This window comes from Arvicanthis niloticus, chromosome 2 (assembly GCF_011762505.2).
Source record: "Arvicanthis niloticus isolate mArvNil1 chromosome 2, mArvNil1.pat.X, whole genome shotgun sequence".
NCBI lineage: Eukaryota > Metazoa > Chordata > Mammalia > Rodentia > Muridae > Arvicanthis > Arvicanthis niloticus.
Window position 1 is genome coordinate 101,937,606 of NC_047659.1, and position 26,243 is coordinate 101,963,848.

At 49.6% G+C, this 26,243-nt stretch overlaps 2 protein-coding genes across 3 annotated transcripts; one reads left to right on the forward strand and one right to left on the reverse strand.

Moving 5' to 3' along the window:
* Window positions 1–1,865: 1,865 nt before the first annotated feature.
* Window positions 1,866–3,940, reverse strand: Cenpb (centromere protein B). Its single transcript, XM_034495018.2, has one exon. It carries the CDS (start codon window positions 3,825–3,827, stop codon window positions 2,019–2,021), a length of 1,809 nt encoding a protein of 602 aa, XP_034350909.1. The 5' UTR covers window positions 3,828–3,940; the 3' UTR covers window positions 1,866–2,018.
* A 189-nt stretch (window positions 3,941–4,129) lies between these two features.
* Window positions 4,130–22,439, forward strand: Cdc25b (cell division cycle 25B). Of its 2 annotated transcripts, XM_034496938.3 has the most exons (18): window positions 4,130–4,256; window positions 10,587–10,934; window positions 11,384–11,672; window positions 12,376–12,497; window positions 13,147–13,198; window positions 15,229–15,270; window positions 15,444–15,480; window positions 15,711–15,833; window positions 15,928–16,050; window positions 16,729–16,863; window positions 17,250–17,330; window positions 17,410–17,583; window positions 17,794–17,886; window positions 18,341–18,403; window positions 18,566–18,664; window positions 18,853–18,986; window positions 20,870–20,981; window positions 21,132–22,439. In XM_034496938.3, exons 3-18 carry the CDS (start codon window positions 11,473–11,475, stop codon window positions 21,270–21,272), a joined length of 1,731 nt encoding a protein of 576 aa, XP_034352829.1. In that variant the 5' UTR covers window positions 4,130–4,256; window positions 10,587–10,934; window positions 11,384–11,472; the 3' UTR covers window positions 21,273–22,439. The 2 variants fall into 2 exon arrangements, with proteins under 2 accessions (XP_034352829.1, XP_034352830.1); XM_034496939.2 differs by lacking the exons at window positions 4,130–4,256; window positions 10,587–10,934; window positions 15,928–16,050 and having other exon boundaries at window positions 11,200–11,672; window positions 15,711–15,878.
* The last annotated feature ends 3,804 nt before the right edge of the window (window positions 22,440–26,243 follow it).

Consider the following 26,243-nt stretch of genomic DNA (forward strand, 5'->3'; position numbering starts at 1 on the left):
AGATTCTTGTTGGAAGGAGACAGATCAGAGATTTGACTTGGTACTTGAGATAAAGGAGGTAGACTATCCAAGGCATCTAGAGAATAATCCAGTGCTCCTTCCTACTTACTCCAGAGCACACCCACTGGGTAGACTAGATTTTCTGGTCCTCTCCTCCAGACTTCCAACTAGAGGAAGGGGTAATGTCAAATGAAATCCCAACTCCTTTGCTTGACTTTGTTTCAAAACTTTCAAGGGGATGTATGGCTCAGCAGTAAGACAGTTGCCTAGGTTGCTGTAGGCCCTAGTTCCTCCCTACCTTGATACAAATAAAAACAAAATTTGCCTTAAAAAAAACAAAACAAAACTAAGCTTCAAGGGAGGCAATCCCCTAGTGTCAGAAATACAAGACTCCACCCTTTCTGGCCAGACTTTCTGGCCCACACCCTAAGGCAAATAAGACACAATGGGTGACTTGGATGTCCCCCACCCCTTACATTCCAGGGGAGAGAGAACTTGGTGGCTGGGGTATGTTGGGATTGGGAATTTACCAGAGATAATATGTCAGCCCTAGTCGAGGTGGGAAAACCGGTTTGGTACTGAGAGTTACCTACCCTGATTAGGCTTTTCCTTGGCTGGAACCTGAAGGCCTCAGTAAGGAAAAGCCACAAAGGGAGGGGCTGGGCACTGAGAGAAGGGCATGCCTTCACCTTTGGACTAGAGTCGGGAGAGTGGCCTGCACAGTGAGCTACCAGTTCATGGGGCTGCAATCTGTTTCCCAGTAACTTCACCTTCTGTCACTGTGCTGTGGCTAACAGGCTTGAAAATGTCAATCACTTGAAAAGCCTGAAGAACTCCCTCTTAAGATAAAAACAGGGGTGCCTTGAATGTACCTCCAACTCCAACCTGGCTCATAGCTATCCCAAAGTTGTCCTCATTCCTGACTTTAACTAGCTTTGGTGGGCTGGGTGATCAGATGCATATTGACTGATCTGCCCCAAGAGACTGCTGGCTCCCTATCTCCTGCCCCACCCCGAGCTTCTTAAGGTTCCTCAAGTCTATCAAAAGATGTAACACCCTCCTTCCCCAGAATTCTGTAAGTCAGATGTGGGTGTCACTGCCTGCCACTCACCCCAGCCATGTCCATCTGCTCAAACCTTGCTTCTATGTCCCGCTACAGCAAAAACCAAGGGGAATCTGGAAAGGATGTGTCCCCCAAGATAGACGCAAGCCCAGACCATGAAGGATGCATCCTTGGCTGTTAAAACATTCACTCCCACAAAAGGGGAGTGGACAGATTTATTGAATTCAAGCTGGGAAAGGAGCAGCTGGAAGGCTGGACTCTGGGCCCAGCCCCAGGCCCCTCTGCCCAGGATGGGGACCTGCAGAGGATGAGGCACAAAGGCCTGCAGCTACCCAGATTGGAGGTGCCTGCTGTCACTCCCCTGGAGGGCCTCTTGGAAACCTCCAATCTGGAAAGAAAACCAAGGGCCAAAGACTGGGCCAGAGAAAGGGATTTGGGGAGGTGGAAAGCAGGCAGAGGCAGGTCCAGGAGCCTGCCCTAAGTTACACTGTGCTTCTTTAGGCAGCCTAGAGATGCAGGAGGGGGGCTGCTAGTTTTGTGGGGGCCTAGGCTAGACCTTCCTCTGGAGCCCTTTCCAGAATGGCTTTGGGATCCCCCCACCAAAGACCTGGTTGGGTGGCAGGGGGAGAGGCACTCTCTGGCCAAGAGCTTCCAGGACCCAACCCTGGCTGCTGCTGTGGTCTAGCCCACTGATGGCATGGTGTGGTAGCACCGGACAGCTCCCCACCCATCCAGTGCCCTGAGCCCAGGGACTATTGGGGTGGAAAGAGGATTCTGAAAGAGAGGCAAATAGCAGTGAGGCAGACCTCAGCCCCTGGGCCTGTCTTGGAGCCTGGAGTCTGGCGAAGCATTACTGAAAGCCCTGGGCTTCTCCAGCCATCTCCAGCAGCTGCCCAGAGTTCTGCCTTGGGCAGGCGCTGCCCATCTGGGCTGGGGTACAGCTATGTCCAGTAGCTCAGCTCTGATGTCCAAGACCCCGAACTCCCGCCTGCCTGGCATGGTTCTTCCTAGTCACATGGACCAGATCATGTTCCAAATGAAGGATGTGACTCTGCACTCGGTCATCAATGGGAAAGGAGGTCAGATACCTCTTGACCATGGCAAAGTAAGCCATGGCCTCCCCAAAGCTGGGTACCGGAACCTCATCACCATCCTCATCATCATCCTCGTCTTCTTCATCTTCCTCATCCTCCTCTTCATCTTCCTCCTCTTCATCACTGTCTGAGTCAGAGTCCTCTCCTCCTTCCAGGAAATGGAGGGTGGGGCATTGGGCCTCTTCCTGGACACTATAACCCCCAAAACCACCGCTGGCCTCCACTACTCCCTGGGCCCAGTCTTCAGCCTCTAAACCCTCAGAGGAGCTTTCTTCTTCCTCCTCTTCATCACTGTCATCAACCTCACCCTCCTCCTCTACCTCTTCCTCCTCTCCTACCTCCTCTCCTTCCCCTCCTTCCTCCTCCTCCCCTTCTTCCTCTTCCTCCTCCTCTTCCCCTTCACCCTCCTCTTCTTCCTCCTCTTCCTCTTCTTCCTCCTCCTCCTCCTCTTCCTCTCCCTCACTCTTGAAGGAAGTGGTGATAGTGGCATTAAGGCCACCTCCAAAACCAGCCTCACGAAAGCAAGTTGCTATATCAGAGGGCTCCACTGCCTGCCAGGCCGCAGCCACAAAGTGTAGGGCCTCCACTAGGCCCAGCTGCAAGCCTGAGGGATCCTGGCCCTCAAGTGCTGCCATGGCCTTAAGCAACATAGCCTGGCGGTAGTGGCCCTTCACCTGTTGGACCACTCCTCGCTCCAAGGGATGCACAGTGCCGGGAGGGAAGAAGGCCAGCTGCACGTGCCGCAGGCCCGAGGTGTCCAAGGACTGTGCAGCCAGACGGCCAGCCAGCAGAAGGACCCGACGAGATTCGGCAGCCATTCGAGTGTCCAGAGCTTTCAAGTACTTAGCCAGGGCCTGGGTAGTGACTCCACCCTTCGAGTTGGCAGTGTAGTCGCAGGGCAGACCACCTTGGCCTGCACGGGGCTTGGCAGACTTGCCTGCGACCAGTGGGGGAAGCTTCTCGCTGCCATCAGCGTTGGCGCACAGCAAAACGCTAAGGCGCTGGGTGGCCTGGCGCCCCGGTCCATCACCTCCCCAGAGCCCTGAGGCCTGGTCCGACAGAAAGTCGTACCACAGGCTGGTCTCGGTGGCGCTGAACACATCCTGCGAGGCGTAGCCCTCTGCCACCGACGGCGGCTGCTCCTCCCGCGTGCGCCAGCCGGGTGTGCTCCCACCGCTGCCCTCGGAGGGCACCGTGGCTGGACCGGCAGGTGCCGCTGGGGCCCGAGGGGCAGAGCTTCGCGCCCGGGAACGGGTCACGCCACTGCAGGCCACTACACCGTGGCGCCTGCGGAAGCGATCCAGCCAGCCGTTGGAAGCAGTGAAGTCGTCCATGCCCAGCTCCTCCGCTATCCGCAGCGCCTTCTCTTTCAGGATGATGCCCTTGACGGGCAGCCCAGCGGCGCGGATCTGCTGGAACCAAGCTATGAGAAGACCCTCCAGCTTGTCGTACGGGGACAGCTTGTTGGTCTTGCGGCAGGTGGAGGCCACTCCGTACTTGCGCTCCGACGCCAGGATGGCGCGCTTGTTCTTCAGGATGGTGCTCAGCGTGGACGGCGGGATGTTGAAGCGCCGCGCGATCTCGCCCTTGCGTAGGTCCGGGTTCTCCTCCACCTCTTGGATGATCCGCGACTTCTCCCGGAACGTCAGCTGCCGCCGCTTGGGGCCCATCCCGGCGCGCCCTCCGCCCCGGGGCCCGGCACCGCCGTCGCCGCCCCGGGGCGGGGGGCCCGGGCCCGCGGCGGGGGGCACCTGGCGGCCTCTCCGCGCGCCCCGCCCGAGACAAAGCGGCTCGCGGGGCGGCGGCGGGCGGTGGCGAGCGGCGCGGGAGGCGCGGGCGGCAGGACGTGCCCAGCGGGGAGCGCGGCGCGGCGCGGGGCGGAGCGCGCGCGGGATCTCGCGGGAAGCGCGGGGACGCTGGGCGCCGCCTCCCCGACCCCGCGCCGCTGCCGGGACCCGCCGCCGGGGGCGCTGAGGCCGGGACCGTGCGCCTGGGCCACGCGCGGGAAAGGTCATCGGCGGAGACAAATCGCACCCAGGCACCTGAACAGATGCACAGGGACGTTCTGGTTGCTCTCGCTTCTGCTCTTTCCTTCAGAGGTAGCTAACTGGCAGCAGGCTGCTGAGGCTGCGTTCTAATTGGTCAAGCAATTAAGAATTTTCACTACGTGTAAATGCAACTGTCAGTATGCTTCTTTTTAAATAATTGTCTTTATGCATGTGGATGTCTTCCTATGTGTAGACGTTCCAGCATGCAGATGCCCAAGGGGACCAGAAGAGGGTGTCAGACAGGAGTAGGATTGCAGGTAATTGTGAATTCCAGCATGGGTGCTGGGATCCAAACTTAATGAGAGCGAGCAGCCAGTGCACTTAAATGTTGCGCCTTTTCCTCACACACATAACATGAACTTTAATGGTGTATATTGTTCCAAATGTGAAAAAGCCAATCAATGGTTACACAGGTTACTGTAAAGACAACATAGCATTTAAATCCATTTGATGGTGCTAATGACATTTTAAAAATTCTAGCAATTTTTTGGTGGCTCATGCCTTAATCCCAGCATGAGGGAGACACAGGCAGGTGGAGGTCAGGCCCAGCCTGATCTAGCTCCAGGGCTGTTTGTTATGCAGAACAATACTTTCTTGAAAACAAAAACAAAATTAGTAATTCAAATCCATAAACACTATTAACATCTGTGTGTTGTTGTTTTTTCCCCATGTAAGTAGCCATATCTAAAACTACAGAAATGTGTATGTACATATACACATCTCTACAAATAAATCTTAAAACCTCCTCCTGCACCAAACACATAAAAGTGATGAAACCTTAAGGCAGTGTGCACATTGTAGTGTTTTGCTTGCCTGTGTTTTGTTTTGTTTGAGCAGAGTCTCATTATGTAGCCTCCACTGGCCTGGAACTCTGTATAGACCAGTTTGGTCTAAACTCATGGAGATTCACCTGCTTTTGCCTCCCCAGTACTGTATAGACCAGTTTGGTCTAAACTCATGGAGATTCACCTGCTTTTGCCTCCCCAGTACTGAGACTAAAGCATGTGCCACCACACCAGACAACCCAAGAAACAGAGAGAGAGAGAGAGAGAGAGAGAGAGAGAGAGCTAGCTAGCTAGCTATAAAAACAGAACTCGCTGGTCAGTGATGGCGCACACCTTTGATCCCAGCACTTGGGAGGCAGAGGCAGACAGATTTCTGAGTTCCAGGCCAGCCTGGTCTACAGAGTGAGCTCCAGGACAGCCAGGGCTACACAGAGAAACCCTGTCTCAAAAAAAAAACAAACAAGCAAAAGACCAGTAAGACAAAAAAAAAAAAAAAAAAAAAAAAAAAAAAAAAAAAAAAAAAAAAAAAAATGCCCAAAAGTCTACAAAAATACCATTGAGTTCATTTTGTGTTGACCATCTACACCTGGGCATGGGATCTGCCCTCAAGTGTTGATATACTCAGTGACACACCATGGGGGAGGGGGGGAACTGGGAACTGATTGTCTCTTTGCTAGTGGGTATAAGTTGCAGATAGCATCTTGGTTTGGGGTGGGACAACTTTGTCCACTTCCCCTTTCAGTGTTGGGACCTGGTCTGTCTTGAACCTGTGCAGGCCTTGTACATACTGCTATAACTGCTATAGTCTCTTTTTGAGTTATATGTGTATCAGTTCTGTTGTGTGTGTGTAAGTCACTATTTCTGTGGAATCATCTATCACCTCTGGCTTTTTTTTTTTTTCTTTGTTTTTCGAGACAGGGTTTCTCTGTGTAGCCCTGGCTATCCTGGAACTCACTCTGTAGACCAGGCTGGCCTCGAACTCAGAAATTCACCTGCCTCTACCTCCCAAGTGCTGGGATTAAAGGCATGCACCACCACTGCCCAGCCACCTCTGGCTCTTAAACATCATTTTGCCTTCTTTTCTGCATAGATCCCTAAGCCCTTTGGTAAGGGTTTTGGTCAAGACATCCTATTTAGGATTAAATGAGGCTGCCATGTTTTTAAAAGTCTTGGAAGAACAGCATCCAGGATGACAGGCTGAGGAGCTGCGGTAGACAAAGCTTTAGGTCAAGAAACAAAGAGGACCAAGGATGGTGCCCTGGGAGCTTCAGAGTTAAGGGCTCTAGAAATTACCAACAACACTTAGGAGGAGGAACTGATAAAGACAGAATCAGAAATCAGGTCAGTGTTGTGATCTGCAAGGCCAGAGAAGAGAGCGTAACCCTCTGCTCCTCAGATACAGATTTCTCTTTCCATGTATATATTGGATCCTGAGATTCTCTGCCTTTGTCCACATTTCTCATGCTGGTCTTTTCCCTTCTACGCATGCCATGAGAATCAAACTTAGGGCCTCATGCTTGCCAATCCTATGCTCTACCCCCAACCATGTTTTCCTGACCTTTAAGAACTCCACTTTAGCCAAACAGTGGTGGCGCACTCCTTTAGTCCCAGCACTTGGGAGACAGAGGCAGGCAGATTTCTGAGTTCGAGGCCAGCCTGGTCTACAGAGTGAGCTCCAGGACAGCCAAGGCTATACAGAGAAACCCTGTCTCAAAAAACCAAAAAAAAAAAAAAAAAAAAAAAAAAGTTTCCCTTAAGTTGCCACGTGTGTCTTAGAAAACATTTTAGAGACTACTTGTTTCTCCAAGTTTATGAGATTACTTGTAATCTCCCAAGTAGGCAGCTCTGGCTACATTTTGCTATATTGCTTCTGGTTTTGTATCTTACACAGAGGCCTTTCCCACCCAAGATATAAAAAGCATTCTTCTAAACTGGGTGTAGTGGCACACACCTTTAATCCCAGCACTGAGAAGGCAAATTACTAAAGCCTGTCTGGTCTACAGTGCAAGTTCCTGGACAGCAAGGACTACAGAGAGAAACCCTGACTCAGGAAAACAAAGACAAAAACATTCTTCTAAAACAATCTGGGTTTTGTTGTTGTTGTGTGGTTCGGTTTGGGGTTTGTTTGTTTGTTTGTTTTGAGACAAAGTCTCACTATGTAGCCCTACTGTCCTGGAACTCTGTGTAGAACAGGCTGGTATGAATTCACAGAGCTGAGTGCTAGAATTAAAGTCTGGTGCCACCACACCTGGCTTTGTTTTTGGTCTTTGAGTTAGAGACTCAGTCTGTTGCCCAGGATACTCTCACTCTTATTATTCTCTAGTCTTAGCCTCCCAAACGATAAATATTCTTTGTTTGTTTGCATAGATTTACTTATTTTATATCTATTGTCTTGTCTATAGTCAGTGTCCCCTTGCTGTGAAAAGACACCATGACCTCAGAGACTTGCTCGCACTTTCAGAGGTTTAGTTCACTGTTATGGTGGAGAGCATAGGGCTATGCAGACAGACACTGTGCAGAAGTAGCTGAGAGTTCTACAGACAGCAGGAAGAGAGAGAGAGCCACTGGGCCTAGCTTGGGGTTTTGTAACCGCAAAGCCCAACTCCAGTGACACATGTTCTTCAGCAAAGGCCACACCTACTCCAGTAAATAGTGCTATTCCTAAGCATTCAGATATCTGAGCCAGCTTTGAGTGTCATTCTTATTCAAACCACCATGTGTATGAATGCTTTGATCACATATATGCCTGTACACCAAGCCTAGTTGTCTGTAGAAGTCAGAAAAGGGCATTGGATCCCCCAGAATGAGCATTACACACAGTTGTGAGCTGCCATGTGGATGTTGGGAATCAAACCTGAGTCTTATGGAAGAGTTCTTTAACTGCTGTCTCTCCATTCCCTACACATATAACCCAGGACCACCTGCCTAAGAGTGACGTCGCCCACAGTAGGCTGGGCCCTCAAGCATCAATCATCATTCAAGAAAAAGCTCCACAGACACGCCTACGGGCCAGTCTGCTGGAGGCACATTCTCAATTGAGGTTTCTGTTAATCCCAAAGATTGGAAGAGAAAGACCATTGACCCAAATCATCATGGCCAAATTAATTAAAGCAAGCACTTAATTAAAGTAAGCTTTTTTACTCTGTGCAAAGGTGGCCTCCCCCTAAGGTGGGGTTCAAGAGCTCAGCTTTGGATATAAGGAAGACAGGGCTTTTAGAGCTCAGGGGTAGGGGTTTCCAAATTGGGGGGGGGGGTTGATGGGCAGAATAGATAAGGTTACAGGAGCAGAACACAAACACAAGTTATTCCTAATGACCTCCTAAAACAAAGGCATGGTTACAAGATGAGCATGATAAAATAGTCATAGTCATAACAACGGGTAGTCAAAACTATGGGTAGTGATAGGTGTCAAGTAACCTTTTGAAACAAAGGTAGGGTTGCAAGATGGTTATAAATAACTTTTTGAAACAAAGACATGATTGCCATTCCTGGAACAGGCAGTACAGAACCATTTGTAGTTAAGGCTGCAGGTGGGACAAAGCCCAGTGCTTGAGAAACAGAGGTTTAATCATAAACAGGAATAAACTTAGTTTGTCTTTAGTTTCTTCTCCACAGAAGACTCTAGTTTGTGTCAAGTTGACAAAAAAAAAAAAAACCAAATAAACAAACAAAAAAAAACAAAAAATAAACCAGCACAATAGTATTTTAATATATTAGATTAAATACAATATTAAAATTAAAATATAAAAAACTTACTATCTTTACTGTATTTATGTATTTTTTGCTATATTACTAACAGATGCCAGGAACCAGGCCTTTGCACTTACTAGGCAAATGGTCTACCACTGAGACACACCTCTGGCCCTTTATTTTTGTTGGTAGTAGTTTGGGGTCGTTTGTTTGAGACAGGGTCTCACTCTACAGCCTAGGCTGACCTCGATCTGTCAACGATCCTCATTCCTCACTCCTCCTCTGTGAGTTTACAGAGTACAGGACCCAGGCCAGCTTCCCCTTTTGCTTTTTGAATGTGGCTACTAGGAAAAAATCTTTAATTCTGTTTGTGGCAGTCATCCACGTCTGCCACCATGTTTCCTTTGGCTAAATATGAATCATCCTCAGGAGATCATACAAGAAATTTCTCACAACACTGTTTCTGAAGATTTAGGGGTGGGGCTGCTTTATGTATCATATGATGTCCTTTGAGTTCTTGGCGGCACATAAATTTAACATGCCACAGCTATGAAATAAAAAGGTGTGTGTTGGGGGACCAATAGGGGAAGCAAAGTTTCTAAAAAAAAAGGGCCCTGGAGAGATGGCTCTAGGTTAATAACACTGCCTGCTCTCCTATGGGACCCAGGTTTGATTCCCAGCACCCACATGGCAGCTCACAATCTGTCTTGCACAAGCACAAGCTGGCAAATGGTGTACAGACAGGCAAAGCACCCATTTTAAGCACCCATAATATAAAACTCTGCAAGTTGCAGCATAGGATTTTAACATGCCAGTAATGGCGCTTTATACCTGGAATCCCAATACTTGTGAGTCAAAATAAATTTGAAGCCAGCTTGCTCTATATACAAAGCCAGAAGCCAGCCAGGTCTACATAATGTAACACTCCTCTCCCTAATCTCAAGAAGAGCAAATCTTTTAACTGATCTCTAGGGATTAGTGTTTGTTGTTATTGTTGTTTTAGTTGGGTATGTATTTTATGATCTAAGTGGGGAAAATGAGCTTCAGAAGTATGTAAGTGGTTATCAGGTGCCGTGGGGAAGATTCCTCTCTCCTCCACTGGGATAAGGAGCATCTTTAGTTGTGGGACTTCATCAGATTCAAGTGATCTTCAAAAATCAACACAGCATGGCTCCTCCACACCCAGAAGGGTGTGTGGTGTGCAGGGTGAAGGGAAACCGGCTATGTTGGTTTTGAAAAAACAAACCTCAGAGCAATTTTCTTCCAGGTCTTTGGAACAGAAGGCCGTGTGGGGACACATTTCTCTCCCGGTCCTGGCACTAAGAACTGTAGGTCTGGGGCTGGTCCCCAGTAGCAGTATATAAGTTCCTGGCGAACCACAGGAAGTGGAAAAAACCGTTGAAAGAAAAGAGTGGCCGTGGCTCCACTCAGGTGTGGCTAGTGTCCTCCTCCACACACAGCTGAACCTCTTAGACCCCATCCCTACCCTTATTACCCTTTTGCCATCCCTACCTGGTGGGCCTAGGGTGGTGGTTAAAACAGCAAAGGCAGGTGTGCAAATCTTCTCTCAGCTCCTAAATCCTCTACTGCACCCCACGACCTTGCCAGAAGCCACACCTTCACTGCGGAATTTGAAAAAGTTCTCAATTGCCCACTAGGTCCTCCTTCCCAGATCATTCCAGGAAAACAGACTCCGCTGCAAGGTGATTAGATCATTAGAAAATCCTCATTGTAAACTAATAGCAAATTCAGCCTCTTTCACCTTCAAAGAAACACTAAATATGGTACTATTAACCCCAAATTAGCCAAGCCATAGGTGAGTGTAAGAGTCTTCCCTAACTGGGTTCTCCGGTGGCAACTGTCTGCTGCAGAAAACATTGCCTAAATCTAAGCGTTTAATTCTCAGGAGTTATAGGAGAATTTTGGGCTCAGTGGGATCACGTCTAAACTCTGGAGGCCCTCCTGAACCCAGCAGTTCCGCCCGTGTCTCGCAAAGCGCCGCCAGCGAATGACTGCAGCTGCTCTGTGCCGCCCAGAGGCGTTGACAGGGAGGCTGCAAGATCAGAGCAGTCCCTGAGGGAGCCTCTATGTCTCTGCCATTCAACCAGACCCGTGACCTTAAACGAGTTAAGGAACTTTTCAACGCTCGGGTCTGTAAACTGGACAGTAAACGCAGTGCTCACAGCATACTTGGCAAACGTCCTGGGCTCAAGCAGTGCGTCGCACCGTTCCCTACCGGTGACGGTGCATGATGGTAAACGTCGAGGGCTCTTTACGAGGCCACCCTAGGGGGTAGCTACTCCCTCTGAGGGTAGAAGGGCTATTCCCACCTCCAAACCCTGTCCCAGGAGGCAATATTCTGGAGACCGGGGGGGGGGGGGGGGGGTGGAGCGGTATGTGTGGAGCAGGGGGTTAACCCAACTCCCTGAGTCTCCCTAAGAAGCCGGGCGGGCAGAAGTAGCTGGTCCAGCCTCAGCCCCAGCCACGAGGGCCCCGCCCTTGGTCCCGCCCTCCCGGAACCCGCGCCCCCATTGGTGGCGTCCGGCGGCGCTACCGCTGTTATTTTTCGAATATATAAGGAGGTGGAGGTGGCAGCTGCCCAGCTCGGCGTCCTCCCCTCCCTTCCTCCCCACATCCCTCTCCTCACTCCCAGGCCCATTGCTCTTCCTCCCTCCCTTCCCTCCCTCCTTCCCCTCACCCCAGGCTCACTCTCGGAGCCGAGCCAGCTGGGTCGGCGTCTGCTGGCCGCTGTACTTGTGGTCCTCTGGCTAGCCTTTGCCCGTCCCGCCACGATGGAGGGACCCCAGCAGAAGTCCGCGCCGGGCTCAGTTCTCAGTCCTGCCCGCGTGCAGGGTGGCATTCAGCGGCCGCGCCACCTCTCAGGCTTCGGGTTTGGGTCTGATGGCTTCCTGGGGTCTCCGGAGCGTACGGCTTCCTCCTCTCCGGTTACCACTCTTACCCAGACCATGCTCAACCTCGCTGGGCTCGGCAGGTAGGATGCCCCAAGGGATCTGGGTGTGGTGGTAGGGTGGGAGACTCTGGACCGGGAAAGACTAGGCACCAGAGCTAGAAGTGCAGAACACCAACGCCTTTAGCCTTGTTTCAGTGACATGGGACTAGTGTGCTGAGTCAGAAGCTATGCGACTTACACCCTCCAGATGACCGTCTAAGGATCATTTACCTTACTGCTCCTTCAGTGTGCCTCCTGCACACTATTCTTAGGCAGAAGATCGTGAGGTTGGCATAGAAGTGGGTCTTAAAAGGCTGTGCCCTGCTCTTTGAAAGCACCCATTATCTCCCAAACTCCCCACCGTACCTGTGGGGTCCCAGCTGGGTGGTCTAGCTGCAATAGAGAGCCAGGTCTTGCTTAGCCTTTGCCTCCAGGAAAATGCTGGAAAGGTGAGGATGTGAAGAGCCGGAGAAGGTTCTACAGAGCTTCTGGGCAGTCTCCTGCTCATCCTCCTCACTCTGCCAGACCCCATAGGAGGGTCTTTCCTGAACCAGTCAACCTAGAGAAGACCTTCTTGGGCCTCAGTGGAATGAAAAGCTTTGACCTGAGATACAGGCTAGTCCTAGGATCACTTTTCAGTGATAGATGGGCCCTTCATAGTTAGAGAATACATGGGGGCATGGACCCACCAGCCTCCAAATCCAACATTCATTTCTTTTTCTCCTCCTCTGTGCCTCTTTCCTAGTGAGATCCCAAAATCTCAAGTAGGAAGCCTGTCGTTCCAGAACAGGCTGGCAGACCTATCCCTGTCCAGACGCACCTCTGAGTGCTCCCTGTCATCTGAGTCCTCAGAATCTTCTGATGCAGGTAAGGCCCAGGGCTCCTAGTGGGGTCCCCCCTACACACCACCAGAAGAGATCAGGGAACTTCCCGGACCTCCCAAATTCTCTGCCCGTCAGATCACCATCCTTTCCACAGCCTGATGGGCCCAGAATCTTCTCCCACCTTGCCCTCAAAACTGTAAAGAAAACAAACCTCTGGTGGGTCTTACCACACCCAGCCTAACCCGGGAGCCTGAGGAAGGATGGCCCTTGGTAGGAGATGGTATCTTACATTCGAAACCTAGCGGTGAAGCCACTAAACTACAGCTCCACCCAGAAGGCACTCAGTACCAAAAGTCGGTCCTTGTGAAACAGTCTTTTAGGCTGTAGCTTTTCTCCTTAGAAAACCATTATCTTTTCCAAGTTGTTTTAAACCAGCTTAAGAAAAATGCTCAGGAAGCATTGTACTTTAAAAACACAAAACGAAAAGTTTAGATATCTTTTCCATAGTAAATGGAGAATGTAGCCCTGTGTCCTTTGAGGGGCAATGTCCCATGCTTAGGGTTCATAAGTAGGTTTTGTTTCCTTAAAGTATGTCTTGATCTCAAATGGAAAGAGGTTTCTTTTTCCTTTCTTGGGGAAAAACTAAGCAGGAAAGGCTGCTTCTTGCAAGCCAATGTGCTCTGTCCCCCCAGGTCTCTGCATGGACTCCCCCAGCCCTGTGGACCCAGAGATGGCAGAGCGAACGTGAGTAGAGAAGGGAGGGGCCCACAACTGAGGACTTGGCACCTGCCCTTGAGGACTGATCTTTCTTAAAGATTTATGTTTAATTATGTGTTATATGTTTCTCTACATGAGGATATATGCATGTAAGTGTGTGGTCCTACAGAGGTCAGAGAGGGCTTTGGGAGCCCTTGGAGCTAGAATTCCAGGTTGTTGTGAGTTGCCACATGTGAGTGCTGGGTACTGAACTCAGGGCCTGTGCAAGGATAACAAACGTTCTGAGCCACTTATTCACTCTCCAGCCCCCAGAATCCTGCTTTCTTACAGGGAAACCAAATAATAGGTTCCTCAGGATCCCCGTTGTGTGGGGGTTAGTTTCTTCCTAAGTCTTGAGAACTGGCTCCCTATTTAGAGAAGGGCCTGATATCATAGAAGCCAGATGAGTGTGGCCTCAGGCGCAGAGGCCATCGGAACAATGGCCTCTGGAAAAGTATACTCCAGTATTAGCTCCAGCTAACACTGTCATTCAGACAATGTCCCTCCTGTTCCCATTTTCCTTTTCCCCCTGTATACATTATTTGTACATGTGAAATTTTTTCCAACTTAAAAATATGGTCCTGCTGTGTGTGATGGTTCATATCTGTAATCCCAGCACTCAGGAAGCTCAGATAGAGAGATAGGCAGTTCAAGGCCAACCATAGTAAGATCATATCTCAAAACCTAGGCCAAACAAAAATCATGTTTGCAGACTGGCTAAACTGGCTTGGCTCAGCAGCAGCCCCCAGTTTTTAGTGACACTTGACCAGACCCTTTGCAATTGGGAATGGAGAGAGAAAGCTGGTCTTTGCTCTGAGAAGACATCTCTTCCTTGGCTATAGCACAATAGAGCCTTCTAGAGCACACCTGTTCCCATCCAGCTGCTGGGGTAGCTGTCAGTCATTAGGAGGGACAGCTGGGCATTGCCAGCCGCGCTTTTGGTGTAGGGTGGCGGTTACTGTTCCCTCCTGATGCGTTTGATCAGACTGTGCTGGTCTCAGGGTTTACTCACAAACAGGAAACCGAGAAATGGGGTGGGGATGGGAGGAGTGTAGGTTGTTTTTTAGCGACAACACAGATAGATCCGTCACCCCTAAGGCCCAGCTACAAATGATGCCAGGTTGATTGTACACAGGCCTCTCTGAGGGCCACTTGGGCACTAACTGCCTCTCTAGTCTGCACTTACTTTTGACTATTTACAGTTTCTCAGAAAGAAGCTGGCTGGTGTGTGTGTGTATGTGTGTGTGTGTGTGTAAGCTCTACATGACAGGTGCTCATATGACAGCAACATAGGAAGGCAGGGCCTGTATGTAGAAGCTCATGCCTCAGCCTCAAATGGAACATCTGTTGGAATTCCTTGCTGCCTGGCCTCTTGTAAGACAGAAGGAGGGGGTGGAACAGAGGTTGGGTCTTAGAAAATTCCATAGGAGGGAGGAGAGAATATAACCCTGTATACTTGTCCCTAAAGGGTCTGCTGGGCTGATCCAGAAAAACACCAAAGCAGCTCCTGTCCTGGAAGGAGCCAGGACACTTTCTCCTAGAAGAAAGGGAAACCCAGCATTGCTGGCATCCACCCCCAGGGTCACCTACATTACAGGGTACCTTCATCCTGTTGTCATGGGATGGATCAATGCCTTTCATGGTGGCCATATGGCCCCACTAATGTAATTTGCATACAGGTGGAAGGCCTGTGCTAGTGTGTGCAGGCTGGCGAGACTGTTGCCTTGGTGATGTCTTAATGACCCTGTGACCTGCCCCAGCTGTCTCCATCACTGCCTTTCTCTGGGCCTGCTTTTCATTCAAGGCAGCCTTTACAATCCCAGGCCGCCTCAAACCCTTCATCCTTACTCCCTGGTCCCACCAACAGTGCACCCCCATTTTCTACTCTCCCCTCCCCTAGCCTGACCACAGGCCCTTGTCCTTATTGCTGGCCCTTTGGGGATGGGCCTGGCTTGGGCCTGAAGCTTGTGGTAGATGTTGGGCTACAAGGGAAATGGGTCATTTCTGCTCTCTTCTAGGTTTGAACAGGCCATTCAGGCAGCCAGTCAGGTCATTCAAAAGTGAGTCTTTCCATCCTTTCCTAACCTCCTGCTGTCTCATGGGATATAGATGGCCTGGGTTCGAGGAAATCTTGCCTGATTTAAGTCACTGGCCCCCAGTGTCACAACTCTGAACTGTTCTTCTTCTTCTTTTTTTTTTTTTTTTTTTTTTTTTTTTTTTTTTTTTTTTGCAGTGAGCAGTTTACCATAAAACGCTTCCGATCTTTACCAGTGAGTGTCCCCCAAGGCCTGACAGGGAGCTTAGGCATCCTGACTGGCATGGACATCATGGGGGTACCTGTGAGAGGTGTTTGAAGTAGCTAGGCATTCCTGGACTGATTGAGGGAGGCGGGGTTTCATCTGGTGGGCTGGGGAGTCGGAGCAGGGTAGCAAGAGGTAGCATTCCTGGGTGATCCCCAGAATGCAGTATTTAGTAATCACTGCCCTGTCTGGCTCCCTAGGTAAGGCTGCTGGAACACAGCCCTGTGCTACAAAACATCACCAACTCCCGAGCACTGGACAGCCGGAAGAGAACTGAAGCAGGCTACAGAGTTGCCAGTAGTCCTGCAGAGGACAAAGAGAATGTGCGCTTCCAGAGACCAAGATGGAGGAGCTCCAAGGAGAGAAGGGTACACTGGGTTTATCCTGATATTTCCTCCTCTCCACTCTTGTCCACAGGATGGATATATCTTCAAGATGCCACAGAAGCTCCCTCATTCCAGCCCTGTCCAAACTTTGGCAGAATGGGTCAGCTGCAAAGAGGCCTTTACCCAGAGGCCCAGCTCAGCCCCTGACTTGATGGTACATAAGGAAAATAGGGCCAAGAAACAGCTCTGAGGAGAAGTGGTGGCTGGAGAGATGGCTCAGTGGTTAAAAGCACTGGTTGTTCTTCCAGAGGACCTGGTTCAATTCCCAGCACCCAACCCACCTTACAACCCTCTATAATACCAGTCCCAGAGGACCTAATATCCTCTTCTGGCTTCTGTGGGCACTGTTTGCAAATGGTGCACAGACATATGAGCAGGCAAAATACCCGTACACATAAAATAAAATTAAAAATTAAAAAAAAATCTGGGTGTGGTGGTGTATACCTTTAATCCCTTCACTTGGGAGGCAGAAGGAAGAGAATTTTTGAGTTCAAGGCCAGCCTGACCTACAGAGTGAGTTCTAGGACAGCCAAGGCTACACAGAGAAACCCTGTCTCAAAAAACATCAAATAAATGAATGAATAAATAAATAAATATAAAAGCTATAAAAATATTTATATCTAAATATATGTTTATATCTTTATAATATAAAATAAATTTAAAATATAATATGAATAAATAAAAGCTAAAAAAAATATTTTAAGAGACAGTAGGAGAAGGGAAGGGTGGTCTAGACTCCTTTCCCACCAGCCACCCAGGTACTGGAGACTTATCCTCAGAAGGAGTGACAGGACCCCACCTGAGTTTTCTGTGCTTCTTGTCATTTGGACAGTGTCTTAGCACTGAGTGGAAGATGGAAGTAGAGGAGCTAAGCCCTGTGGCACAGTCTTCCTCTTCCTTGACTCCTGTTGAAAGGGCTTCAGAAGAAGATGACGGATTTGTGGACATCCTGGAGAATGATTTAAAGGTAAACGGCCTTGGCCCACAAGGCCCCTACTTGCTCCCCGCTTGGATAGTCCAGACTATCAGCAAGACTACAACCTCACCCCAGTGGCAGAAGAATTCGAGGGGACTGATATTGACCAATCAGAAGACCAGGTGGGCTGGTACTACAGAGGAATGGAGGCTGGGCATAAAAAAGGTACTTCTCCTGGTTCAGGGTGAGCTCCAGCAGCAGCAGCAGCAACAGCAGCAGCAGCTGGGGTTCATGGAGTTTTTTAGGGTGGAAGGTGCTGCCGTAGTCAGCAGGGCTGGGGACAGCCTAATGTTTCTGGGAGAATAAGCAAGAGAAGACTCTCCGTGGTTTACTCCATGCTTGTGTTTGTGATTCTGTCCTTACTGCTTTGACCTCAGGGTGATGATATGGTCCCTGCAGGCATGGAGAACCTCATTAGTGCCCCACTGGTCAAAAAGCTGGATAAAGAAGAGGAACAGGTGAGGCCCAGGAGTGGCCCCTCGGAGCTTAGGGGATGTGGGGTGGAGGCTCTGACTCCTGCCCTGTTACTCTGGCCAGGATCTCATCATGTTCAGCAAGTGCCAGCGGCTCTTCCGCTCTCCGTCCATGCCATGCAGTGTGATCCGGCCCATCCTCAAGAGGCTAGAGCGGCCCCAGGACAGGGATGTGCCTGTCCAGAGCAAGCGCAGGAAAAGTGTGACACCCCTGGAAGAGCAGCAGCCGGAAGAACCTGTTAGTTCCTTCCTCCCGGGGCTGGGCTGTCACTGTTCACCTGGATGTGTTTGGGCTAAAGATGCTCTGGGTGTACTCTCTTGGCCAAGTGTGTAGCAGTGGGTAGTGGGCAGGTAGTTGTTTAGGTGGCAGGGAAAGAAGGTCTCAACCAAATAGCACTGAGAGGCAGTCTCTCCCCTGACCCTGGCCTCCATCTGCCTTGCTTTCCAGAAGGCCCGTGTCTTCCGTTCAAAGTCCCTGTGTCATGAGATTGAGAGCATCCTGGACAGTGACCACCGTGGATTGATTGGAGATTACTCTAAGGTAGCATTCGAGGACCTCAGGAGGCTTCTGCTTCATCTGCTCTGGACCCCTAGTGCAGGAGCTATCTGTTCCCAGAGGCCCCCTCTTCCCTCTTGTATCTCTTTCATTCTTGTTCTTATGCAGACTCTTCCCTCTGGCACCCCTTCTGATGCCACCTCAAATCTGTCCAGGCATCTGCCATATCTCAGCCTTGAAAAGCATTTCCAAATGAATCTCTGGTATGCAATCTTTTTCCTCAGCCTCCCGGCTTTCAAACCCAAGAGCAGGAAGCAAGAAGGTCTAGGGCTTTTCCTTCCTGTTTTATCCTCAGAAGGTTGTTTCCCTGGGTACAGGGCCCCCAGAGGTTCCACTCAGAGCTGAATCTGAAGGTCAAAACAGGTGTTGCCTCTGTCCTTCCCGCCTTCACCCCTTGCTGCATTTTCTTTCCCTGACTCTGACTCATCCTTCTGTTCAGGCCTTCCTCCTGCAGACTGTGGATGGCAAACACCAAGACCTCAAGTACATCTCACCAGAAACTGTAAGCAGGGTTGAGCCATTCTCCAGGTGCATTGGGGACCACCTTTTTTTGGTTTTTGTCTTCCCCTGGGGATGGGCTGCATGTACAGACCACCAGAAGAGAGAGGGAAAACCTTGGCTACCAGCCTCACCCGCTGGCACCAACTCTGATGGCCTCCTACAGATGGTGGCCCTGTTAACAGGCAAGTTCAGCAACATCGTGGAGAAATTTGTAATTGTGGACTGCAGATACCCCTATGAGTATGAAGGCGGGCATATCAAGGTGAGACGGGTGCTGGTAAGGCCAGACCCTCCATTCAGACTCCTTGCCAAGAAGATGAATAATAACCTTCCATGGTAAATTTCCCATGGGCATGATTCTGCCCAGCAAGAGGTGGGGTTACTTACCTGGGAACTGAACAAGAAGGGGCATGGTGCAGGCTATGGCTTGACCCCCAGATCCTCTGACAGAATGCTGTGAACTTGCCCCTGGAACGGGATGCCGAGACCTTTCTGCTGCAGCATCCCATCATGCCTTGTAACCTGGACAAGAGAATCATCCTCATTTTCCACTGTGAATTCTCGTCTGAGCGTGGACCACGAATGTGAGTCCTAGCTCTGTCCCTCCTTTATGGTCAGTGGCCAGCCGGTACCTGCCCTAGACTTTCTTTGCCTGGTACTAAGTGCTAGAGCATCTTGCTGCATATGATAGCTTAGAGCTGATCTTAACTCTCCTGTTGTAGACGACACATCTTACCATTGTCTTCTTCCCATCCACATCATCAGACCATCTTTCACCAATTTGCTGCACTCCTACAAAATTGGTGCCAAGTCTAGTAGCATCCTTAAAATCAGAGGACACTGTTCAAGCCACACTCTCCGTGACACTCAAGCTTTTGGTATCCTGTTCCTGTGCTGGCAACCAACTGGGGCCTCATCCCTCCTGCACTTTCCTCCCCTCTGGGGTTCCAGCTTTCTAATCTGGTTCCTGCTAGGCAATGGACTAGTCACAGAGCTTCACTTTTCCATCCTTCTGTTTCTCCTTTCCTGTCCTCCCTTGAGTCCTTACCACATCTGGTCTAGGAGACTCTGGAGTATGTGTGTTCTTTCCATATTGCTGTACTAGTGACTGAACTAGGTCTTTCATGTATGATAAGCACTTTACCAGTGAGGGTTATCCCCAGACCCTCTCGCTACATTTTATGTATGTATGTATGTATGTATGTATGTATGTATGTATGTGTGTATGATGGTATGTATGTGGAAGCCAGAGGATGACTTTATAGAATCAGTTCTCTTCTACCATGTTTCAGGAATTTCAGGAATTGAGGCCAGGTTGCCAGGGTTATTCAGCAAGTGCCTTTACCTGCTGACCCAGCTCACTGCACCCTCCCATGCTTTTAAAGAAGTTTATTTTGATCCAAGCAGTGGTGGCGGTGGTGATACACACCTTTAATCCCAGCACTTGGGAGGCAGAGGCAGGAGGATCACTGTGTTCAAGGCCAGCCTGGTCTACAGAGCAAGTTCCAGGACAACCAGGGCTACACAGAAAAACCCTATCTTGAAAAAAAAAAAGTTTATATGAAAACACACCTATATGTGTGTGTGTGTTTACTCTGTATGCATGCTTGGTGCCTATAGACATCAGAAGAGAGCATTGGATCCCCTAGAGCTGGTATCATATATGATTGTGAGCTACTGTATCGGTGCTGGGAACTGACCCTAGACTCTTTGTAAGAGCAATAAGTGTTCTTAACTACTGAGACTTCTCTTCAGCCCTTGGCCCTTAAAAAATTTGTGTTTGTGTGTGTGTGTGGTATACATGGATGTGGTACATACATGTGTGCATATAAGTACATGTACACAGAGAACCAGGGGAGGGCCTTACACATCCTGCTGTATACTCTCCAACTAATTCCCTTGAGACAGGGATTCTCACTGAACTTGGGCTTCAGGTTGTCAGCCTAACTCCAAACAATCCTCCTGGTTTTATCCCCTACCCCCAATGCTGCAGTTATAGGGTTTTTGTTGTGCTGGGGATTAGAACTCAGGTCCTCATGTTTACTCAGCAAGTGCTCTTACCCACTAAGCCACCTCCCACCCCTATAGTTCAGGCAGGTCTTGAACCTATAATCCCTCTACCACAGAATTCTATGTAGCTAGGATTACAAGCTTGTACCACCAGCCCAGGCTCTGAGTGGACCTTGACTGTGTCACCCTGTCACCTCTCTTGCTTCCTCTTTTCTGGGACATGTCCTAGAGTGCTGTAACAGACGTTATGAAACAGCCTTCCAGAAACAGTGGTCACTCCTGGTTTACCTCTGCCTTCACCCCAGTGTCTTCTACCTAGTAGTCAGGCTTGCCTAGTAGGTGACATTCCTAGTAGGTGAGAAGCCTGTGCACTTGGAGGGTCTTAAAGCAGTGTGTACAGGGCATGGTCTCTTTCCAGCATGTGGCCTGCCCTGAACCTTCTCCCATGCTGCTCTAGGTGCCGCTTCATCAGGGAACGGGACCGTGCAGCCAACGACTACCCCAGCCTGTACTACCCCGAGATGTACATCCTCAAAGGCGGCTACAAGGAGTTCTTCCCACAGCATCCGGTACCATGGGTGGGATGGCCACAGCTCTCCCAGCATGACTGTAGGGACAGGGTCCAACTAGGCCATAGGCCCTATCCATACCCCAAGTCCCCAGAACTTACTCTTTCTCCCATACTGATGGGCTCTCCTCATCTTCTCACCCTCCTCTAGAACTTTTGTGAGCCCCAGGACTACCGACCCATGAACCATGAGGCTTTCAGGGATGAGCTGAGGAACTTCCGCCTCAAGACACGCAGCTGGGCTGGAGAACGAAGCCGGAGGGAACTCTGTAGCAGGCTGCAAGACCAGTGACAAGCTAGCCTCAGTCCTGCTGCCATCCTTACCTCTCGAGGCTTGGGAGCCAGTGGGTCCCACAGGCCTATGAGGCCACCTACCTGCTAGAGGCCTCAGGTGCTATAGGGGGGATGGTGTGGTGTCACATCTGTCTGTCCCTGTCCTCAATTTTCCTGTCTCACTCCACTAATTTTCTGTATCTTGGTACTGGTCCCATCTTAAAGAGCTGAACCTGATGGGTGGATCCCAGCTGAGAGGAAGTTCTTTGTGTTCAGTGGGAGCCCTTTTACAGTTTTTTTTCCTTGTTTGTGTTAACTCTTTGTCTTTCCCCCTTTCTGGGGAGAGCCTCAGCCCTTTAGGATGAGCACAGTAGCTTCTTGGGTGGCCTGGACACAAGATGCTGCTCTGCTTCTGCACAGGGCTGTGTCTGCTCTCCTCTCCTGGCCTCTGCATAGATGCCTCCACTGGAAGCATGAGTGCTTGCTTTGTCCTTGTTGTAGCCTTATCTGTAGCTTTCATTTTTGTCTGTCTAAATTAGCGTTGTTTCAGGACACACTGACAGCTGGGGAGGCTTCCTTGTACAGCTGGGGACTAGAGATTCAAGTATCGTTTACTCATTAGGCCTGGGTTTTGTTAGCCTAGAAAGGGATCCTTCTCCTTTAAGGCCCCCAGGGCTAGAGCAAAGGCCTAATTCAGGAGCCTCTGGGAGCCCTATCCTCACTACTGTGAACCCCAGAGCCTCACTCATCAGAAGTTGCTGCTGGGCAGTGGACCAGTCACTGAGCTTCCCTTTTTGATCCTTCTCTGTCCTTCCCTGTTCTTCTTTTTATATCTGCTCCAGAAGACCTCTTATATGCATGGTTTTTCTGTGTTGTACTAGTGACTTGAGTCTAGGCTCTTTGTTGGGTGGTCATGGATGCACAGTGCCTTGTACACGTGTATATGCACACAAACCGGGTGGAAGTATTTTGGTAAGCACGATGGCCTATGGCAGGAGTGTATGTGTGCACGTGTGAACCAAGTCTTTACACTAAGCATTTGGAAATATTAAAGGTATATTGTCATAGAGGATAAAAAAGCAACCTCTGGGTTCAGAATCTACATACGAGAAGGTCATGCTGGAAGGCCCCCAGTGAGTCCTCTGTTGGGGCCTTGGTTCAATAAAGCACTGAGCAAGCTGAATAATCTGTTGGTTATGCGGAGCCGCTGACAGGACCCTAGCAGACTGGATGGTAGCATGGGGGTAAAGACACACCAGCAGAGGTGGAAAGTCTTTCTGGAGTCTTTTCTTATACCTCATGCTCTCTTCTAAAGTTTTTCATGCTCTTTCTGGTTTGTTTTGTTTTGTTTTGTTTGAAATGGAGGAAGGGTCCTCTCCCTATGTAACTCAGAATGGTGTCAAACTTATGGTTGCTGTCGTGACCTCCTTGATGCTGGGGTTGTAATCATGTCCCTCGCTCCTAGCTGGTGAATCTCATCCATGACTCTCCCTCTCCCTCTCCCCCTCCCCTCCCCGTCCGCATTCCTTTCCCTGCTCCCTCCCCCTCCCCCTCCCCCTGTGCTACCCAAGCTCTCCTGAGCTCACCCTTCTTCAAGCCCACTCTTAGTGTTAAGAATGACCTCATCAAACCTCAAGGAATTGCCAGTGGTTCCCATTGTCCTCAGGCTAAACGGCAAGGACTTAGCCATAGTTCTTAAAATTTAGATCTTCCCCAGATGTGTCTCCTCAGAAGAGCAGAAAACAGCCAATCCAAATGAACCAAGCCTCTCAAGAAAAATAATTAATGAAACTGGGTCTTATTATGTAGTCCTGGCTAGCCTAGAACTTACAACGTGAACCAGGTTGACTTCAAACTCCTAGAGATCAGTCTGCCTCTGCCTCCTGAGCTAGAATAAAGGTGTGTCCCAGCCTGCCCTGTACTAGAATACTAGAAATCCTTTTTTTTTTTTTTTTTTTTTTTTTTGAATATCAGTGTACATGACCCCTAAGTATGAGCTCTGTGATTATTGGCCTTTTTGAGCAACAGTGCAGCCAGGCTGGGTAGTGGCTCAGTGGGTAGGAGGTAGTGATCCAGAGTACATACACCTTGGGTCTGGCTCTCATTTTCTATGGGGTTTGCTCTGAAGTAGATAGAGCAATGGTTATCTGCCCCATTTTGCAGTTACCCTTAGTCTAGAGTGCCCTAAATGGCACAGACAATGGTGTATGCTGTGATGTTGCTTTAATGGTCTAGGCCCTGGGCTTTGTGGATGAAGGGAGGATCATAAGAGATTCCCCACTAAACAGCATCTATCTGGGTAAGGAACTCACCTCAGAAAAAGGCACATATTGCATACCCAGACAAGAATAGGTGAGGGACAGGAAACTAACCCACTCTGAGTCCAGGTGGTCTGGTGTCACAGGAAAGCAACTGGAGGCTCTGAGAAGGCACTTACCTGCCCTGAGGACACAGCAGACAGAAGCAGAGACATTCCATCCTACCCAGGACACATCAGTCACCCCTGCACCTTTGAGGTCATCAGAGTGGCAGCTAGGGCCAGCCTGCCTTGCTTCTGCTAACGTCTGTCTATTGTCCCTGGACAGGATGGAGTCTATCAAGCCCTGGCCTCATGCAACCTTGGTGATGTCCCTGTGTTGTGTGACCAAGATTTTCCTGGGGAGAGGAAGTGCACTTGTCCTGCTTACTGTTTCTGTTGCTGCACTGAAACACCGTGACCAAAGCACCTTGGGGAGCAAAAGGGTTTATTTGGCTTACACTTCCACAGCACTGTTAATCATCAAAGGAAGTCAGGACAGGAACTCACACAGGGCAGGAACCTGGAGGCAGGAGCTGACACAGGGGCCATGGTGGAGTGCTGCTTACTGCCTTGCTTCCATGGCTTGCTCAGCCTGCCTGCCTTGTAGAACCCAGGACCACCAGCCCAATGATAGTACCACCCACAATGGCCTGGGCCTTCTACCATTGATCACTAATTGAGAAAATGCCCTTCAGCTGGATCTTAGACACATTATCAATTGAGGTCCCCACCTTTCAGATGACTCTAGCTTGTGTCAAGTTGACATTAAACTAGCCAGGTATACTCACAGCAAACCCACAGGTCCAACTTAGTGACCCAAGGAATTTTACCGGGGTTACTTTCAGGAACAGAAATGACTCAAAGACAATGGCATCTCCAAGGTCCAGCCAGCAACAGTTCACAAAAGGTAGGCAACCTGGAGTTCACTACACAGCTGGCAAGCAGCTCAACAGGTTGGAGAGTGTCCTTTCCAGGTGCCTCTGTTGATAAAAATGTCTTCCAGGCGGCTCTTGTCTCAGTCTTCTTTGCAGCTTTTATCGTCTCAGAATCTTTTTCTTTCTTTTCAGCTCAGTATCACTTTTTCTAAGAAGGAAGCTCAGCTTTTCTTTCTTTCATTTTGGTTTTTCCAGACAGGGTTTCTCTGTGTGGCCTTGGCTGTCCTGGCATTAGCTTTATAGATCAGGCTGGCCTTGAACGCAGATCGACCGGGACTAAGTGTGTGTGTAACCACCTTCTACTCCCACTCCTGACTCAGTTTTTTTTTTTTCTTTGAAACTGGCAGGGAGGGGCCTAGTGAATTTGCTCAGTTTCAGGGACTTCCTGGAGAAATTTTGAGTTGTTCATTTCCTGCTTAAAGAGCCTCTGAGCAAGATGGAAACTGTTACACAACACCCTGGTCATATGGGTCCTCAGTTAAGCCATAGTCACAACAGCAGTCATGGGGTACTTTGTATGCTATAGATACCTTTAAACATTCTGTCTTCTCAGCCTTCAGCAGGAGACATGCAGCACATTTGATCCAAGAGCTGAGAGGCGGAGGGAATGCAGAGGGCATTGGTAAAGACTGGAGATAGAAGTCCTCCCCAAAACAGCCTTATTATTGTCATCCATGCCAAGGAAGGCAGGGGTCCTAAGCAATCATGAGTTTGCCTCTTGGCTTCTGCCTTCCCCAGCATACACACTGCCTTGGGAAGCTGTACCCCAGGATTCACCTTCCCTTGGGAAACTGTACCCCAGGATAAGCTCTGCCTAGAGGAACCTGAGGTGAGAGCAGAGGCACATGCCTTCACCTCCCCCAGGGAAGCTGCTGTGATCCTCTTAAAGTGAAAACATAGGGCAGGAGGTAAGGCATTTAAACCCCTGGGACAGCCAGTCATGGTGGTTTTGCTAGGATCAGGGCAGTCTGGAACTCTAGCTTGTGGGGAGCCTGGGAGCAGCCATCACTGCGCTGCCAACTCTTCAGAGTAGGGCAGAAGCACAGAAACTGTTTTGGCCTTGCTGAGGCAGGTCATCGGACCTGGGAGGCAACAGGGAGAACCATCACCTATTTCATGAACTTCTTACTCTATGACTCTTTCAATGACCTTTTTTAAAAGACAGGATCTCACTGTGCAATCCTGACTGGCCTGGCGCTCATTATGTAGGTCGGACTGGCCTCCAGCTCACAGAGATCCACTTGCCTCTGCCTCGTGTGTGTTGGGATTAAGGATGTTTGCCACCAGGCCTGGGTCAATGACAGTGGTTTTTAAAAGATGGTAGTTTTGTTTTTTGTTTTGTTTTGTTTTGTTTTGTTTTGTTTTGTTTTGTTTTGCAGTTCTGGGGTTAAACCCAGCAAGGCAAGCTCTTTACCACTGAACGATGTCCCTAGCATGTGTCTTCTTTTTTGTTGTTGGTGGTTTTATTTCTCTGTGTAGCCCTTGCCTGTCCTGGGACTCACTCAGAAGACTAGGCTGTCCTTGAACTCAGAAATCTGCCTGCTTCTATTTCCTGAGTCCTGCTGGGACTACAGGCATGTGCCACCATCACCTGGCTGTGTATCTTTTTAAGTAGAGAATATCAAGGGCTCTCTTGCTGGCCCAGGTCACCCCCACTCCATAGGTAAGCACTATTCTGATCCCTAGTGTAGCACTTTGGTTTGGTCTCTCATGAACTTCCTATAAAGTCTATAGTTGGTCCTCTTTTGTTTATAGT